This window comes from Bombina bombina, chromosome 3 (assembly GCF_027579735.1).
Source record: "Bombina bombina isolate aBomBom1 chromosome 3, aBomBom1.pri, whole genome shotgun sequence".
Lineage (NCBI taxonomy): Eukaryota > Metazoa > Chordata > Amphibia > Anura > Bombinatoridae > Bombina > Bombina bombina.
Genome location: NC_069501.1, coordinates 1018041307 through 1018061573, shown reverse-complemented (window position 1 = coordinate 1018061573; position 20267 = coordinate 1018041307). Strand labels below are relative to the sequence as shown.

Genomic DNA, 20267 nt, shown 5'->3' with positions numbered 1-20267 from the left:
GAGTACATAAGGGTTTTGCAAGGCTTTGGTAGACTGTTGCAAAAAGCCAATTACATACAACATAGAGAGTTGATTCCATAATCTCTGTTCAGAGCAAATATCTTTTCAAATACACAAAAATAAAATGAAAGAAAATACTGCTATTATGACTAATTAGCACTACTAATTAGAAGTAACTTATAAATCTAATCTGAAGGATAAAACTATATACAATTATGGTAAATTTTATTCCAGATAAAGAACTTGACACTTTAATTTCTACAAAATTCTACATTAAGAAGTATATAGTAGATATTAAAGGGATAGTAAACACCAAAAATGTTACTGTTTAAAAAGATAGATAATCCCTTTTATTACCATTCCCCAGTTTTGCACAACCAACACTGTTATAGAAATATACTTTTTTACCTCTGTAATTACCTTGTATCTAAGCTTCTGCTGATGGCCTCCTTATCTCAGATCTTTTGACAGACTTGCATTTCAGGCAATTAATGCTGACTCTTAAATAACTCCACTTGCATGAGCACAATTCAGCTAGATTACGAGTTTTGCTTTATGAGTGAAAAAGCATCATTATGCTTCATAACAATGCTTTTTCCCTAACGCCGCTATTACAAGTCTTGTCAGAATAGGTGTACCGCACACCTTATTGGCCGTCACGCAACGTCAGTATTACGAGTTTTGCTGTGAGGCCAAAAAGTGAGCGATACAGCCTAAAATGACAGGTTCCGTATGGCCATCTAAAGTCAGCAGTTATCAGTTTTACACTACAAAGCTGTAGCATAAAACTCATAACTAAACTGTTAAAAAGTACACTAACACCCATAAACTACCTATTAACCCTTAAACCGAGGCCCTCCCGCATCACAAATACTAAAATAAAATTATTAACCGCTAATCTGCCGCTCCGGACATCGCCGCCACTTAAAAAATGCATTAACCTCTATTCCGCCGCTCCCCGACATCGTCACCACTATAATAAACCTATTAACCCATAAACCGCTGCCCTCCCGCATCGCAAACACTATTTAAAGATTATTAACCCCTAATCTGCCGTCCGCCCACACCATCGCAATAATAAACCTATTAACTACTAAACCGCAAGCCCCCCACAATAAAATATACTAAAATAAACTATTAACCCCTAAACCTCTGGCCTCCCACATCACTACATAAATACATTAACCCCTAAACCTAACCCTAACGTAAGTCTAAGCCTAAGTCTAACCCGAACACCCCCTAACTTAAATATAATTAAAATAAATATAAATTAAACTTACAATTATTACCTAAATAATTCCTGTTTAAAACTAAATACTTACCTATAAAATAAACCCTAAGCTAGCTACAAAATAAATAATAGTTACATTGTAGCTAGCTTAGGTTTTATTTTTATTTCACAGGTAAGTTTGTATTTATTTTAACTAGGTAGACTATTAACTATTTACTAACTACATAGCTAAAATAAATACAAATTTATCTGTAAAATAAAACCTAACCTGCCTTACAATAAAACCTAACATTACAATAAAATAAATTAAATTAATAAAATACAATTATCTACATTACAAAAAAATATAAACACTAAATTACACAAAATAAAAAACAAAATTATCAAAAATAAAAATGAATTACTCCTAATCTAATAGCCCTATCAAAATAAAAAAGCCCCCCCCCCAAAAAAAAACAAAAAAACAAACAACCTAGCCTACACTAAACTACCAATGGGCCTTTTGTGGGGCATTGCACCAAAGAAATCAGCTCTTTTACCTGTAAAAAAAACTACAAACAACCCCCCAACAGTAAAACCCACCACCCACACAACCAAACCCCCCAAATAAGGGCATTTAGCTCTTTTACATTGCCCAAACCCTAAGCTAAAAATAAAACCCACCCAATAAACCCTTAAAAAACACTAACCCCCGACGATCCACTTACAGTTTTCGAAGACCGGACATCCATCCTCATCCAGGCGGCAGAAGTCTTCAACCAAGCGGGCAGAATTCTTCATCCAGACGGCATTTTCTATGTTCATCCATCCGGCGCGGATTGGGTCCATCTTCAAGACATCTGGCGCGGAGCATCTTCTTCTTCTGATGGTCGCTGAAGAATGAAGTTTCCCTTTAAGTGACATCATCCAAGATGGCGTCCCTTACATTCCGATTGGCTGATAGAATCCTATCAGCCAATAGAAATTAAAGGGGAAAAAATCCTATTGGCTGTTGCAATCATCCAATAGAATTGAGCTTGCATTCTATTGGCTGATTAGAATAGCCAATAGAATGTGAGCTCAATCCTATTGGCTGATTGCAATTCTATCAGCCAATCGGAATGTAAGGGACACCATCTTGGATGATGTCACTTAAAGGGAAACTTCATTCTTCAGCGACCATCGGAAGAAGAGGATGCTCCGCGCCGGATGTCTTGAAGATGGACCCACTCCGCGCCGGATGGATGAAGATAGAAGATGCAGTCTGGATGAAGACTTCTGCCGGCTTTGATGAGGACTTCTGCCCGCTTGGATGAAGACTTCTGCTGCCTGGATGAGGATGGATGTCCGGTCTTCAAAAACTGTAAGTGGATCGTCGGGGGTTAGAGTTAGTTTTTTATAAGGGTTTATTGGGTGAGTTTTATTTTTAGCTTAGGGTTTGGGCAATGTAAAAGAGCTTTGGTTGTGTGGGTGGTGGGTTTTACTATTGGGGGTTGTTTGTATTTTTTTTACAGGTAAAAGAGCTGATTTCTTTGGGGCAATGCCCCGCAAAAGGCCATTTTAAGGGCCATTGGCAGTTTAGTGTAGGCTAGGTTTTTTTTATTTTATTATTTAGGTAATAATTGTCAGTTTAATTTAGATTTATTTTAATTATATTTAAGTTAGGGGGGGTTAGATTTAGGGTTAGGGTTACGTTAGGGTTATGTTTAGGGATTAATATATTTATTTTGTGTTAGTGATGTGGGAGGCCAGAGGTTTAGGGGTTAATAACTTTAGTATAGTTGCAGCAACATTGGGGGCGGCAGATTAGGGGTTAATAACTAATCTAGGTGGCAGCGATATCAGGAGCGGCAGATTAGGGGTTAATAAGTGTATTTAGGTGGCGGCCATATCAGGAGCAGCAGATTAGGGGTTTAAATTTTTATTTAGGTGGCGGCAATGTTAGGGGCAGAAGATAAGGGGTTAATAACATTATGTAGGTTTCGGCGATGTTAGGGGCAGCAGATTAGGGGTGTTTAGATGTGTTTATTATGTTAGGGTGTTAGGTTTAAACATAACTTTCTCTTTCCCCATAGACATCAATGGGGATACGTTATTGTGTGGGGGGGGTTTCTGCGATCGCAGGTGTTAGGCTTTTTATTAGCCGGCTCTCCCCATTGATGTCTATGGGGAAATCGTGCTTGTATTTGGGTGAGGTATGGAGCTCAACGCCACCATATCGCCCATGCAAGCCGGGTTTTTAAAAACTTATAATAGCAGTGCTATAGGGAGGTGAATTAACAACGCTTTTGTGGCGCTCGTTAATTTCCCTATAGTGCTGAAAACTCGTAATCTAGCTGAATGTTATTTAAATAATACACATGAACTATCGTCCTCTAGCTGTGAAAAACTGTAAAATGGATTCAGATAAGAAGCAGCCTTCAAGGGCTTAGAAATTAGCATATTAGCCTACCTAGGTTTAAATTTTAACAAAGACTACGAAAAGAACAAAGCAAATTTGATGATAAAAGTTCATTAGAAAGTTTAAAATGACATGCCCTATCTGAATTATGAAATAATGAAAGTTTAATTTGTACTTTACTATCCCTTTAAGCTTTTGAAATGGAATAGATTAGTAAGATGCAGAACAGATAAAGATAATAGCACAGAGGACACAGCATGAAAGGCTCTAATAGTAACTGCTGGATAAAACTGTTAGTGTAGAAAAGAGATTCTAGTGAATATCACAAAGCTGCCACTAGAATGAAAGAGTAGAGTTCTTGAAAACTTTGTGTCGATATTTCACATACGTCATGTCGTTAGCCTACCCTAGATGAAAGGCTAATATGAAATGTTTAATTGTGAGTACTAAATAAGACTTTGAAATATACATTTATTATTTATTTTGGGATAGAGTACGAGTGGTGCGCTGTTTATCATGGCTCTTTGCATGCGTCGGAAGTAGCGCGTGTATTACAAGTTGAAAGTAAACACGTTCGCTTGAGCACAATTGAATTTAATGCACGTCGGGTTAGCTGGTTAGTGCTGGTTAACTGTCTGTGCATTTTATTTAGGGGTTAATTTTTTTAGTATTTTTTTGTGAGACCCAAAAGGCTCTTTTCAGAGCCATTTAGCTAATTTAATTTAATTTAATTTTCTGAGTCATTAACCCATAGCTTGCCAGTGATCACTATAAATCACTGGCAATAGTATAGCTGTACTTTTGTGCTGTCTGTGCATTTTTTTAGGGGTTACATTTTTTTAGAATTTTTTTTTGTGAGAACCAAAGGCTCTTTTCAGAGCCATTTAGTTAATTTAAATTTAAATTTCTTTCATGTAATTAGCAAGAGTCCATGAGCTAGTGACGTATGGGATATACATTCCTACCAGGAGGGGCAAAGTTTCCCAAACCTCAAAATGCCTATAAATACACCCCTCACCACACCCACAATTCAGTTTTACAAACTTTGCCTCCGATGGAGGTGGTGAAGTAAGTTTGTGCTAGATTCTACGTTGATATGCGCTCCGCAGCAAGTTGGAGCCCGGTTTTCCTCTCAGCGTGCAGTGAATGTCAGAGGGATGTGAGGAGAGTATTGCCTATTTGAATGCAGTGATCTCCTTCTACGGGGTCTATTTCATAGGTTCTCTGTTATCGGTCGTAGAGATTCATCTCTTACCTCCCTTTTCAGATCGACGATATACTCTTATATATACCATTACCTCTGCTGATTCTCGTTTCAGTACTGGTTTGGCTTTCTACAAACATGTAGATGAGTGTCCTGGGGTAAGTAAATCTTATTTTCTGTGACACTCCAAGCTATGGTTGGGCACTTTATTTATAAAGTTCTAAATATATGTATTCAAACATTTATTTGCCTTGACTCAGAATGTTCAACTTTCCTTATTTTCAGACAGTCAGTTTCATATTTGGGATAATGCATTTGATTTAATCATTTTTTCTTACCTTCAAAAATTTGACTCTTCCCTGTGGGCTGTTAGGCTCGCGGGGGCTGAAAATGCTTCATTTTATTGCGTCATTCTTGGCGCGGACTTTTTTGGCGCAAAAAATTTGTTTCTGTTTCCGGCGTCATACGTGTCGCCGGAAGTTGCGTCATTTTTTGACGTTATTTTGCGCCAAAAATGTTGGCGTCATTTTGGCGCCAAAAAGCATTTAGGCGCCAAATAATGTGGGCGTCTTATTGGCGCGAAAAATATGGGCGTCGCTTTTGTCTCCACATTATTTAAGTCTCATTTTTCATTGCTTCTGGTTGCTAGAAGCTTGTTCTTTGGCATTTTTTCCCATTCCTGAAACTGTCATTTAAGGAATTTGATCAATTTTGCTTTATATATATGTTGTTTTTTCTCTTACATATTGCAAGATGTCTCACGTTGCATCTGAGCCAGAAGATACTACAGGAAAATCGCTGTCTAGTGCTGGATCTACCAAAGCTAAGTGTATCTGCTGTAAACTTTTGGTAGCTATTCCTCCAGCTGTTGTTTGTATTGATTGTCATGACAAACTTGTTAAAGCAGATAATATTTCCTTTAGTAAAGTACCATTGCCTGTTGCAGTTCCTTCAACATCTAAGGTGCAGAATGTTCCTGATAATATAAGAGATTTTGTTTCAGAATCCATAAAGAAGGCTATGTCTGTTATTTCTCCTTCTAGTAAACGTAAAAAATCTTTTAAAACTTCTCTCCCTACAGATGAATTTTTAAATGAACATCATCATTCTGATTCTGATGACTCTTCTGGTTCAGAGGATTCTGTCTCAGAGGTTGATGCTGATAAATCTTCATATTTATTTAAAATGGAATTTATTCGTTCTTTACTTAAAGAAGTACTAATTGCTTTAGAAATAGAGGATTCTGGTCCTCTTGATACTAATTCTAAACGTTTGGATAAGGTATTTAAAGCTCCTGTGGTTATTCCAGAAGTTTTTCCTGTTCCTAATGCTATTTCTGCAGTAATTTCCAAAGAATGGGATAAATTGGGTAATTCATTTACTCCTTCTAAACGTTTTAAGCGATTATATCCTGTGCCGTCTGACAGATTAGAATTTTGGGACAAAATCCCTAAAGTTGATGGGGCTATTTCTACCCTTGCTAAACGTACTACTATTCCTACGTCAGATGGTACTTCGTTTAAGGATCCTTTAGATAGGAAAATTGAATCCTTTCTAAGAAAAGCTTATCTGTGTTCAGGTAATCTTCTTAGACCTGCTATATCTTTGGCTGATGTTGCTGCAGCTTCAACTTTCTGGTTGGAAACTTTAGCGCAACAAGTAACACATCATGATTCTCATGATATTATTATTCTTCTACAGCATGCTAATAATTTTATCTGTGATGCCATTTTTGATATTATCAGAGTTGATGTCAGGTTTATGTCTCTAGCTATTTTAGCTAGAATAGCTTTATGGCTTAAAACTTGGAATGCTGATATGGCTTCTAAATCTACTTTACTTTCCATTTCTTTCCAGGGTAACAAATTATTTGGTTCTCAGTTGGATTCCATTATTTCAACTGTTACTGGTGGGAAAGGAACTTTTTTACCACAGGATAAAAAATCTAAAGGTAAAAGCAGGGCTAATAATCGTTTTCGTTCCTTTCGTTTCAACAAAGAACAAAAGCCTGATCCTTCATCCTCAGGAGCAGTTTCAGTTTGGAAACCATCTCCAGTCTGGAATAAATCCAAGCCAGCTAGAAAGGCAAAGCCTGCTTCTAAGTCCACATGAAGGTGCGGCCCTCATTCCAGCTCAGCTGGTAGGGGGCAGGTTACGTTTTTTCAAGGAAATTTGGATCAATTCTGTTCACAATCTTTGGATTCAGAGCATTGTTTCAGAAGGGTACAGAATTGGTTTCAAGATAAGACCTCCTGCAAAGAGATTTTTTCTTTCCCGTGTCCCAGTAAATCCAGTAAAAGCTCAAGCATTTCTGAAATGTGTTTCAGATCTAGAGTTGACTGGAGTAATTATGCCGGTTCCAGTTCCGGAACAGGGGATGGGGTTTTATTCAAATCTCTTCATTGTACCAAAGAAGGAGAATTCCTTCAGACCAGTTCTGGATCTAAAAATATTGAATCGTTATGTAAGAATACCAACGTTCAAGATGGTAACTGTAAGGACTATCTTGCCTTTTGTTCAGCAAGGGAATTATATGTCCACAATAGATTTACAGGATGCATATCTGCATATTCCGATTCATCCAGATCATTATCAGTTCCTGAGATTCTCTTTTCTGGACAAGCATTACCAGTTTGTGGCTCTGCCGTTTGGCCTAGCTACAGCTCCAAGAATTTTTACAAAGGTTCTCGTGCCCTTCTGTCTGTAATCAGAGAACAGGGTATTGTGGTATTTCCTTATTTGGACGATATCTTGGTACTTGCTCAGTCTTTACATTTAGCAGAATCTCATACGAATCGACTTGTGTTGTTTCTTCAAGATCATGGTTGGAGGATCAATTTACCAAAAAGTTCTTTGATTCCTCAGACAAGGGTAACCTTTCTGGGTTTCCAGATGGATTCAGTGTCCATGACTCTGTCTTTAACAGACAAGAGATGTCTAAAATTGATTGCAGCTTGTCGAAACCTTCAGTCACAATCATTCCCTTCGGTAGCCTTATGCATGGAAATTCTAGGTCTTATGACTGCTGCATCGGACGCGATCCCCTTTGCTCGTTTTCACATGCGACCTCTTCAGCTCTGTATGCTGAAGCAATGGTGCAAGGATTACACGAAGATATCTCAATTAATATCTTTAAAACCGATTGTTCGACACTCTCTAACATGGTGGACAGATCACCATCGTTTAATTCAGGGGGCTTCTTTTGTGCTTCCGACCTGGACTGTAATTTCAACAGATGCAAGTCTCACAGGTTGGGGAGCTGTGTGGGGATCTCTGACGGCACAAGGAGTTTGGGAATCTCAGGAGGTGAGATTACCGATCAATATTTTGGAACTCCGTGCAATTTTCAGAGCTCTTCAGTTTTGGCCTCTTCTGAAGAGAGAATCGTTCATTTGTTTTCAAACAGACAATGTCACAACTGTGGCATACATCAATCATCAAGGAGGGACTCACAGTCCTCTGGCTATGAAAGAAGTATCTCGAATTTTGGTTTGGGCGGAATCCAGCTCCTGTCTAATCTCTGCGGTTCATATACCAGGTATAGACAATTGGGAAGCGGATTATCTCAGTCGCCAAACGTTGCATCCGGGCGAATGGTCTCTTCACCCAGAGGTATTTCTTCAGATTGTTCAAATGTGGGAACTTCCAGAAATAGATCTGATGGCGTCCCATCTAAACAAGAAACTTCCCAGGTATCTGTCCAGATCCCGGGATCCTCAGGCGGAGGCAGTGGATGCATTATCACTTCCTTGGAAGTATCATCCTGCCTATATCTTTCCGCCTCTAGTTCTTCTTCCAAGAGTAATCTCCAAGATTCTGAAGGAATGCTCGTTTGTTCTGCTGGTAGCTCCGGCATGGCCTCACAGGTTTTGGTATGCGGATCTTGTCCGGATGGCCTCTTGCCAACCGTGGACTCTTCCGTTAAGACCAGACCTTCTGTCACAAGGTCCTTTTTTCCATCAGGATCTGAAATCCTTAAATTTAAAGGTATGGAGATTGAACGCTTGATTCTTGGTCAAAGAGGTTTCTCTGACTCTGTGATTAATACTATGTTACAGGCTCGTAAATCTGTATCTCGAGAGATATATTATAGAGTCTGGAAGACTTATATTTCTTGGTGTCTTTCTCATCATTTTTCTTGGCATTCTTTTAGAATACCGAGAATTTTACAGTTTCTTCAGGATGGTTTAGATAAGGGTTTGTCCGCAAGTTCTTTGAAAGGACAAATCTCTGCTCTTTCTGTTCTTTTTCACAGAAAGATTGCTATTCTTCCTGATATTCATTGTTTTGTACAAGCTTTGGTTCGTATAAAACCTGTTATTAAGTCAATTTCTCCTCCTTGGAGTTTGAATTTGGTTTTGGGAGCTCTTCAAGCTCCTCCGTTTGAACCTATGCATTCATTGGACATTAAATTACTTTCTTGGAAAGTTTTGTTCCTTTTGGCCATCTCTTCTGCCAGAAGAGTTTCTGAATTATCTGCTCTTTCTTGTGAGTCTCCTTTTCTGATTTTTCATCAGGATAAGGCGGTGTTGCGAACTTCTTTTGAATTTTTACCTAAAGTTGTGAATTCCAACAACATTAGTAGAGAAATTGTGGTTCCTTCATTATGTCCTAATCCTAAGAATTCTAAGGAGAAATCGTTGCATTCTTTGGATGTTGTTAGAGCTTTGAAATATTATGTTGAAGCTACGAAATCTTTCCGTAAGACTTCTAGTTTATTTGTTATCTTTTCCGGTTCTAGAAAAGGCCAGAAAGCTTCTGCCATTTCTTTGGCATCTTGGTTGAAATCTTTAATTCATCTTGCCTATGTTGAGTCGGGTAAAACTCCGCCTCAAAGAATTACAGCTCATTCTACTAGGTCAGTTTCTACTTCCTGGGCGTTTAGGAATGAAGCTTCGGTTGACCAGATTTGCAAAGCAGCAACTTGGTCCTCTTTGCATACTTTTACTAAATTCTACCATTTTGATGTATTTTCTTCTTCTGAAGCAGTTTTTGGTAGAAAAGTACTTCAGGCAGCGGTTTCAGTTTGAATCTTCTGCTTATGTTTTTCGTTAAACTTTATTTTTGGGTGTGGATTATTTTCAGCAGGAATTGGCTGTCTTTATTTTATCCCTCCCTCTCTTGGGTAGTCATTATCCCAAACCTCACTAGCTCATGGACTCTTGCTAATTACATGAAAGAAAACATAATTTATGTAAGAACTTACCTGATAAATTCATTTCTTTCATATTAGCAAGAGTCCATGAGGCCCGCCCTTTTTTTGTGGTGGTTATGATTTTTGTATAAAGCACAATTATTCCAATTCCTTATTTTATATGCTTTCGCACTTTTTTATCACCCCACTTCTTGGCTATTCGTTAAACTGAATTGTGGGTGTGGTGAGGGGTGTATTTATAGGCATTTTGAGGTTTGGGAAACTTTGCCCCTCCTGGTAGGAATGTATATCACTAGCTCATGGACTCTTGCTAATATGAAAGAAATGAATTTATCAGGTAAGTTCTTACATAAATTATGTTTTTGTGTGGATTTTATTTATTTTCTTAGAATTTTTTTTTTCGGTGACAGATAAAATAATGTCACAGAGAATATATAGTGCTGAGCAGACATATGCCATCCTTGCATCAGAGTCAGATGCCTCTATGTCTTACTCAGACCCCAATTTTGACCCTGCCATATGCTCAGATAGTGATGTATCTGTGGCTGCTAGCCCCCCTGCTAGCCCCCCTGCCAGCCTCCCTGCCAGAAGGAGGCATGTTACTGCCATTGCTGCTGAAGAGTGGGTAACGCCTCATCTCCAGAGGCCAGATATCCCACCCTTCACAGCAAATCCTGGCATCAATATGGATGTTGCAGGATTTAGCCCCCAACAGTTTCTGGAGGTGTTTCTGGGTGATGATGTATTGGGGAACATTGTCGCCCAAACTAATTTATATGCCCATCAGTTCCGTGCTGCAAAGCCTGAAACATATTTGGCAAAGCAGCAATGGGCCCCCATCAATGTGCCAGAATTTAAAAAATTCTGGGCATTGACTATGCTAATGGGCATCATAAAGAAACCATTCGCTCCTACTGGAGCAGTAGCCCCATCTGCTCTACACCCATTTTCTCCCAGAGTATGTTGAGGAAGAGGTATGAAATGATTCTACGTTTCATACACTTCAGCGACAACAGCCTGTGCCCCCCTAGGGAGCATCCACCATTTGACAGGCTGTATAAAAACCACACCCTGATAACTCACTTTGCTGCCTGGAAGGAATATATGCGTTGATGAATGCCTGATGAAGTATACGAGAAGGCTGGGATTCAAGCAGTATATTCCCTTCAAGCACTCCAGGTATGGGGTAAAGGTGTATAAACTCTGTGAGAGCGAGACTGGGTATACTCAGACCTTCCAGGTGTATGAGGGAAAGGATAGCCACCTTGACCCTCCAGGTTGCCCAGGACATATGGGAACCACTGGCAAGATTGTCTGGGACCTGATATTACCCCTAATGAACAAAGGGTATCACTTGTACTTAGATAAATGTTATACAAGTGTCATTTTGTTCAAGCTACTGTATTGCTTTGATACAGTAGCTTGCGGTACAATTAAAAAGAACCGCGCAGGTTTCCCAGGACAACTTGTACGCACCCGGCTACAAAGGGGGGAGATCTCAGCTCTGCACCAAGAGGAGCTGTTGGCACTTAAGTACAGAGACAAGAAGGATGTATACCTTCTTACCACCATCCACACAGAGTGTCACGCCGTGCCGCTCTAGCAGTTGCTAGGGGCACAGCGTCTCCTTCCTTGCTTGTTGCCTAGGGCTGTGTCGGGTCTGGATGCATGCAGCGCTGACGTCATCGCCGCACACTCCTCACACGCTGTAGAGCGAATCCTATGCCTATTTAAGTAATCCTAGTATGATCTATCACTGCCCAATTATAGGTGTTACTTTATTTGCTCATGGGTGTGATAGATCGTACTATTCTTACTGCCTTATTGATTATTGCTGATGAACTCTGCCTGTCTGACTACTCTGCCTCTTAACCCCTAAAATTGCTGGATTGATTATTATTGCTGAACTCTGCCTGTCTGACTACTCTGGCTCTTAACCCCTAACTCCTGGAGTGATATACTGTTGCTAAACCTTGCCTGTCTGACTGCTCTGCTTATTAACCTCTGTTGTTATGGATTGCCTCTTTGTTGCCGAAACCCTGCCTACCTGACCATTATAGTGGTGTGCTCTTGGACTGCTTTACTGTTGCCAAATCCTGCCTGTCTGACCATTCTAGTGGTGTAACCTTTGACTGCTTTACTGCTGCCAAATACTGCCTGCCTGACTATTCTAGTGGTGTGCCCTTGGACTGCTTTACTGTTGCCAAATCCCGCCTGCCTGACCATTCTACTGGTTTGCCATTGTCGCTGGGGACTGTCCTGCCTGTGGTGAGTGCCACCTTCCTCATTTTACTAACTTTCTCTGCTCTGGGATATTCCCTATCTTTCTGGCTCGACGCCAGGATAACAAGACTACTGGCCGAGTTCGGTCTGATAGAGGAATATCCCACGAACATTACACAGAGAGGACTGTGGCGGTCTCTGTACTTGGCATAGCTGAGATCATACGGAAGCCAGTGTGCATCAAGTCTTATATCATACGGAAGCCAGTGTGCATCAAGTCTTATATCCAGCATATGGGTGGGGTTGATCTGGCAGATCAGCTGCTGCAGCCCTACCTAATTATGCGGAAGACAAGGGCCTGGTACAAAAAGGTTGCAATTTACTTAATGCAGATTGCAACCCACAATGCTTTTTTAAATAAAACTGACTTTTTTTACAGTTTCAGCTCCAGATCATTTCGGGGATTTTGTACCAAGGTGCACTTGCTCCCCGGGCGGTGATGGGAGAGAGCAGAGTTGGGGCTACCCATTTAATTTTTAAAATCCCCCCTACTGCTGCAAAGCAGAAACTACAGAAAACATACAGAGTCTGTACCAAGTGGGGGCAGAGAAGGGACACCATATATTACTGTCCTGATTGCCCTGGACAGCCTGGACTCTGCATTGGGGACTGCTTCAAGTGGTATCATACAAAGGTCAATTAAAAAAAAAAAAAAAATAATTTGCCTTTATTCTTTTTTTGGTTCACTGTTAGAGGTTTTTTTTGTTTTTGTTTTTTACTTTTACTGTGCTAGATTTTTACATTTCACTACTCTATTTTTTATAAGTTCTAAAATTGGGGCTATTTCTTTTTTACCAAAACCCCTGTCAAACCTATACATGGGGGGCATAGGTGTACTCAGGGTGCCTTGCAGAAAACAACCTGGAGTGTTTTTTTGCAATAACTTACAACAGTCTCTCCTAAATCATAGTCAAAAAGCAATGTGTGAGTAAAAAGGACAATTGAAAAATTACCAGCATACACTTTCTCCAATTTGTTTGGCTAAAATGGTTGCATCAAACCACACCATATACAATACCTTGGGGTGTCAACATTTCAAAAATATACACTTTCATGGCAATAAATAAAACTGGGGCATGTGATAGGCCCCAAACTAAAGATAGGCCTATCAAAAGAAATACTCTTACTTTTGATAACTAAAATTACAAGTAATAAAATTGTAACAGAACCTTTCCAAAATCCTGACAAACCTATGCATGGGGGGCATAGGTGTACTCAGGAGGTCTTGCAGAAAATAACCTGGGGCGTTTTCTTGCAATAACTTACAACAGGCTCTCCTAAATCATAGTCAAAAAGCAATGTGTGTGTAAAAACTAAAATTGAAAAATTACCACCATACACATTCTCCAATTTTTTTGACTAAAACGGTTGCATCAAAGGCATCAAAGCACACCATATACAATACCTTGGGGTGACAACATTTAAAAAAAAATAGGCTCTCCTAAATCATAGCCAAAAAGCAATGTGTAAAAATTAGAAAATACCACCACACGTTTTCTCCATTTTTTTTGGCTAAAACAGTTGCATCAAAGGTATCAAAACACCCCAAATAAACACCCTCAAATAAATTGGGGTAAGTAAAAAAGCCCCCAAAAGAAGATATGTTAAATTTGAAAAAAATCAACACATGTCAGAAGTTTGGCATTGCAAACCCCAAACAACCCAACAAACCTATGCATAGGTGGTATCACTATACTCAGGAGATCTTGCTGAACAAATATTGGAGTGTTCTTTGGCAGTAACACATAACAGGAACTGAGAATATATGCCTAAATTAAAATGTGCCTGAAAAAAAAAATTACTACGCAAAAGTTTGGCAAAGACTTGTGGTTGATTTAGTGCATGTGTTAAAATACCAAATTCAAATAGCCTAGGGTGTCTACTTTTAAAAAATATATGGTTTGATGGGGGAAAATTACATTGGTCAGCTTCAGAAAATGTCCTAAATAGGACATGGGTGCATGAAAATAGGACAGATGTGAAAATTCCAAGTTGGAAAACTGGAATGTCCCCCCTAAAAATAAGGCCTTTTAGCCCCCTGAGAACCCAACAAACCTATTTATGGGTGGTATCACTGTACTCAGGAGATGTTGTTGAACACACATTGAGGTGTTTTTTTGCAGTAACAAATAACAGGAACTAAGAATCCATGCCTAAAGTATAATGTGTGTGAAAAATAACACAAAATAATGACTACCTAAAAGTTTGACAAAGACTGGTGGTTGAATTAGTGCATGGAAAGTGTTAAAATACCAGCATTTCAAATACCCTAGGGTGTCTACTTTTCAAAAATATATGGTTTGATGGGGGTAAATCATTTTGGCCGGCTTCAGAAATGACCCAAATAGGACATGGGTGCATGATGACAGATGTGAAAACTGGAATGTGCCCCATAAAATAAGGCCTTTTAGCCCCCTGAGAACCCAACACACCTATACATGGGTGCTATCACTCTACTCAGGAGATGTTGCTGAACACATATCGGGGTGTTATTTGGCAGTTACCCTTAACATTTTCAGTAAATGTATTCTTAAATTACTATTTTGTAAAAAAATCACCACTTTTTTTTTCTTTCAAACTTTGGCATAGATTGGGGGTAAAATGGTTGCATGAAAAGAGTCAAAATTAGCCCAAGTTTTATACCTTAGTTTGTCTTCTTTTTAAAAATATATACATGTGAAGGGTTATTCAGGTGTTCCTGACAGATATCAGTGTTCCAATGTAACTATCGCTAATTTTGAAGAAAAAAAATGGTTTTGAAAAGTGCTACTTGTACTTATTGCCCTATAACTTGCAAAAAAAAGCAAAGAACATGTAAACATTGGGTATTTCTAAACTCAGGACAAAATTTAGAAACTATTTAGCATGGGTGTTTTATGGTAGTTGTAGATGTGTAACAGATTTTGGGGGGTCAAAGTTAAAAAATTGTGTTTTTTTTCTATTTTTTCATCATATTTTATTAAACAATTTATAGTAGACTAGTCCTAAAGCCCGTTGACACGGGCCGTGTTATGTTATTTTATGTTATTCTCTCTCATTCTCCCATTCTCTCTCTCTCTCTCTCTCTCTCTCTCTCTCTCTCTCTCGGGTCCTCGCGCGCCTCTGTGTTACAGCTGAGCTGCCGGCTCCTCGCGCGCCTCTGTGTTACAGCTGAGCTGCCGGGTCCTCGCGCGCCTCTGTGTTACAGCTGAGCTGCCGGGTCCTCGCGCGCCTCTGTGTTACAGCTGAGCTGCCGGGTCCTCGCGGCAAGAGTTTGTCTGAACTGCGCATGACGGCTTCAGACAAACTCTTGTCTTTTATTATATAGGATTATAAGATATGATAGAAATAATTATATCTTTAGAAAGTCCATTTAATGGCAAGAAAAATGGTATATAATATGTGTGGTTACCGTAAATGAGTAGGAGGAAAATTACAGCTAAACACAAACACTGCAGAAATTTAAAAATAGCCTTGGTCCCAAACGGTCAACAAATGTAAAAGTGGTCTGGTCACTAAGGGGTTAAGGAAATACCAGCTGCTATGATGAGTAAGTCACATTTTCTAGATGTCTTGCAGCATATAAGGGTTATCTTAATCATTATAAAGCTACCAGTACGTTTACGCTACCACTGTGGATGATTAGGTGCTATGCAGGATCCTTAGAGGATAGCCTTAGAGAATATCTTCAGGGACAATATATAAATATATATTATACCAATACGGTACTGGAATTTGGAAATTTCCACTAATCTATAAGTGCTAAACTAGCCAGCAATTTCACAGATTTTTCTCATGATTTAGATAGAACACACAAATAAAAAAAATGTTCAAACTACTTCAATTATAAAATTTGCTTTCTCTTTGTTGAAGAGAATACCTAGGTAGGTAGTGTGCACCTGTTGGGAGCACCAGATGGCAGCAAAGACTGCTTCCCTCTAGTACTCTTGCAAATGTATAACATTGTTAAAAATATTCTTGCAAAACTGCTGTCATATGGTGCTCCAGACATGTAATCCTGAGTCTACCTACCTGCTTTTCAACAAAGAAAGGATACCACGAGAATGAAGAACATTTGATAATACAAGTAAACTGCAAACCTGTTTTAAAATTTCAAGTTCTGTCTGAATCATGAAAAAACATTTATGCGCTTTATGTCCCTTTATTATTGAGTAAACTAGTAATATTTTAGTTGCACTGTATATACATGTATATAATCTGTATGACTATGTGCAAGAGCCTTATTCAGTGTATTGATAGGATATACTATTTGGCAGGAGTGTTTCTAAACTTCTAGACCATACAATTTAGTGGTGCAAACAGCTGACCACAAAGTTAAGTATCAAGGGATACAATAATAATAAAGGGCATCAACTTATATCTACCTATTTCTACCTCTATCTTTTAGTTAGTACGTCTCTTTTCTTTATCCCTTTATTCCTTCCCCTGACTCTGCGAAGAGCACTGGATATGTGAAAAAAATGTCCCTGTCTAATAAATTCCAGGCCGCTGGCAAACTATAGGTATGGTGGTGTTCCAGCTCTTACTTTGCTAAAATTTTGCTTTTCCTACCTAGAGTGACCAAAAATCAAAATCTAGGTTAGATTCAAAGTGCTGCAAGTTACCTAAACCAGTTATTTGCAACATTTGAAGACGACCTTGGTCACTAGGCCTCTCTAGTGAGTGGGGGACAAGCACAATTTTTAGACAATTACAAGAGATATTTAAAGGGACAGGAAACCCCATGTTTTTTTTCATGATTTGGATAGAACATACAATTTCAACAACTATTATCAAATTTGCTTAATTCTCTTGTTATCTTTTGCTGAAAGAACAGTATTGCACTACTGGCAGCTAGGTGAATACATCTAGTTAGCCAATCATAAGAGACAAATGTGTGCAGGCACCAATCAACAGCTAGCTCCCACTAGTGTAGGTAAAAAGTGTTAAAATTACATGCTCTTTCTGAATCATGCCATTTTTAATTGAGTTGCATAAATGTCCCTTTAAAATACACCTAACTTTACTTTTTGCCAAAAAAACAGATTATAGGTTGTTAGTAAAGGAGCTTAGTAAATTGATAGGCAGAACTAAAATCAATGTCATGGTACACTGTGATTTTTTTTTTATAGTTTCTTATACTTTGTAACTACATGTATTGTATCTAAAAAGGACATCTGTTAAAATATATTATTAAAGGGACAGTATAGTCAAAAATAAACTTTCATGATTCAGATAGGGCATGCATTTTTAAACAACTTTCTAATTTACTTTTATCATCAATTTTGCTTTGTTCTCTTGGTATTCTTAGTTGAAAGCTAAACCTAGGTAGGCTCATATGCTAATTTCTTAGCCCTTGAAGGTCTCCTCTTACCTGCATGCATTTTGACAGTTTTTAACAACTAGAGAGCATTAGTTCATGTGTGCCATATAGATAACATTGTACTCATGCCTGTGGAGTTACCTAGGAGTCAGCACTGATTGGCTAAACTGCAAGTCTGTCAAATAACTGAAATAAGGTGGCAGTCTGCAGAGGCTTAGATACAAGGTAATCACAGAAGTAAAAAGTGTATTAATATAACTGTGTTGGTTATGCAAAACTGGGGAATGGGTAATAAAGGGATTATCTATCTTTTTAAACAATAACAATTCTGGTGTAGACTGTCCCTTTAAACTGCAAATGAGTGTGTACCTCAGTACTTGTTTTTATAAGTATGCAGCTGCCAGTTCCAGCCCTCAAGGGTCAATAAGAGGACATGTTTAAATCCCTGACTGAGCACAAGTGTGTCAGTCACTGGTCCTGTCAGTTTACTTGTTCTGAGCTCAAGCCCTACACCATGCCTAGTTCAAGTACATCAATTTGTCAGATACAGATGGCACACAGCTTTGTTCCCCGGGTTTACAAGACTGTGCGTGTGCTTATTTTTTAATCTAAACTGAGATCTACAGCCTTAATTATAGATGAAAAAAGCTTTTCTTGTACTTGACATAGATGTAACCATAGCCTATTTAATTTGCTTGTTTTTAGTTTAATTTCTTTTAAAGGGACAGTCTGTTTGAATTGCTTTATTGTTTAAAAAGATATATAACCTCTTTAATACCCATTCCCCAGTTTTGCACAACCAACACTGTTATATTAATATACTTTTTACCTCTGTGATTACCTTGTTTTTAAGCCTCTGCAGACGGCCACCTTATTTCAGTTCTTTTGACAGACATGTATTTTAGCCAGTCTTATCTCAGTGCTATTTACAAACTTGCATTTTAGTCAATCAGTGCTGGTTCCTGCATAACTCCATGGGAATTAGCACAATATTATCTATATAGCACATGAACTAGCATTTTCTAGCTGAAAAAACTGATAAAATGCACGGAGATAGAAGGCGGTCTGCAGAGGCTTAGAAACAATCAGATATTTAGAGATTATAAAGTATATTAAAGGGATTTGCTTCATTCTCTTTATATCATTTGCTGAAAAGAATATCTAGATAGACTCAGTAGCTGCTGATTGGTGGCTGCATATAGATGCCTCCTGTGATTGGTTCACCCATGTGCATTGCTATTTCTTCAACAAAGAATATCTAAAGAATGAAGCAAATTAGATAATAGAAGTAAATTGGAATATTGCTTGAAATTTTATTCTCTATCTGAATCACGAAATACATTTTTTAGGTTTAGTGTCCCTTTAATATAACAATGTTGGTTGTGCAAAGTTGGGGAATGGGTAGCAAAGGTGTTATCTATCTTTTTAAACAATAAAAAAGTAGACTGTCCCTTTAATAAAAAAAATATAAAAATGCTTAGGGCATGTGAAAAAATATATACTAAATATTTGCATCATGTTTTAGCACACACAAGAAGAAATTGTGCACACACAGGTTGCTCACACTTTTTAAACTCTACTATTTTTTTTTTCTAACTATTTTTTTTTATATTGATTTCATCATATTTTTCAAGAAATACCCATTTTAAAAAAATAATGTGTAAAGTGATATTATAGGTTTATTTTATGTACTCATTTAGGTGCACATGCACAAATTTAAACTCCTTTCTCATATTGCTGCATAGGCATATTTGTTTGTCCTCACAACAAATTAGTAATAGGGGGATCATTGAAGTTTCATCACCACTATCCCAAGTGAAATTAGTCATAGATTGTGTTTAATGGACAGCCCTGAGCTTACTTGTCTCCCACAGTGGTCAGTCAATCTCTCATTGTGTCAAAGAAAGATTTAGGTGAATCTATGGTACATTTTCTGTTGGTATACAACATTTCCACTGAACAGTATATGTAAAAGTGCTAGTTGTTAGCTAGGAAGCATTGTTTGTCATTAATACTTTACTTTTTTTCCCTGCTTTTAATATCCTATCTTCAGAGCTGATCTGTAACTCACTGTTTTACTTATTCCTTATAAACAGAAATACAGAAAGATTTTATACACAGACATGCACTTTTACCTTGTGGGATGTGGACAATGCCCACTGTTAAGCCAGCAATGAGATCTCCCAGCAGCCATTTCTTCAACTTGTACCTAGGTAGCCAGCCCACAATGGGTACCCTTTTTTTTAAGCAATCATGAAGCACCTGCCGGGAGCATCTACAGTTCCTTGTTATCCTGTCTCTTAGAGAAGGTCTCTCCAGGTCCTTAGCTGAGCCATAAATCTTTTGAAACTGTTCTTCCGTGTAGATGTTCCTGTACACTGCTAGTGTGCTCATACTGAGTCTGCCAAAGTAACCAGAGATCACTGGGGATAGAAAGGAGGGAAGTGCTTATATATTTTTCTCTAATCTGCTTTGGCTTTCCTGCCTGGGTCATTGGGCCAATCATGAAATGGTCTGTTTTAGGAATATCCTCCCTGGTGACATCCTTTACCACATCTGCATTAAAAAAAGGTTTCACCCACTTGGACAGTACGGTGTTATAAACCTCTTAGCAAACAAACAGTTAAATATCTTGAATTAAAGCCTGGCTTTCCTCTTATTCTTCTACAAAATATTACCTAATAAAATCAGTATGATAAATTGTATTGATAA

General features: G+C 38.4%; 1 protein-coding gene across 1 annotated transcript in view; it reads right to left on the bottom strand.

Annotated features, from left to right (window-relative positions):
- LOC128654327 (solute carrier family 26 member 10-like) overlaps positions 1-19955 on the bottom strand; it is a 255285-nt gene extending 235330 nt beyond the window's left edge. The window contains exon 1 of the mRNA XM_053708202.1: positions 19691-19955. Coding sequence (XP_053564177.1) covers positions 19691-19949 — 259 coding nt within the window. The 5' untranslated portion in view covers positions 19950-19955. The remainder of the gene's footprint in view (positions 1-19690) is intronic.
- Between the last annotated feature and the right edge of the window lie 312 nt (positions 19956-20267).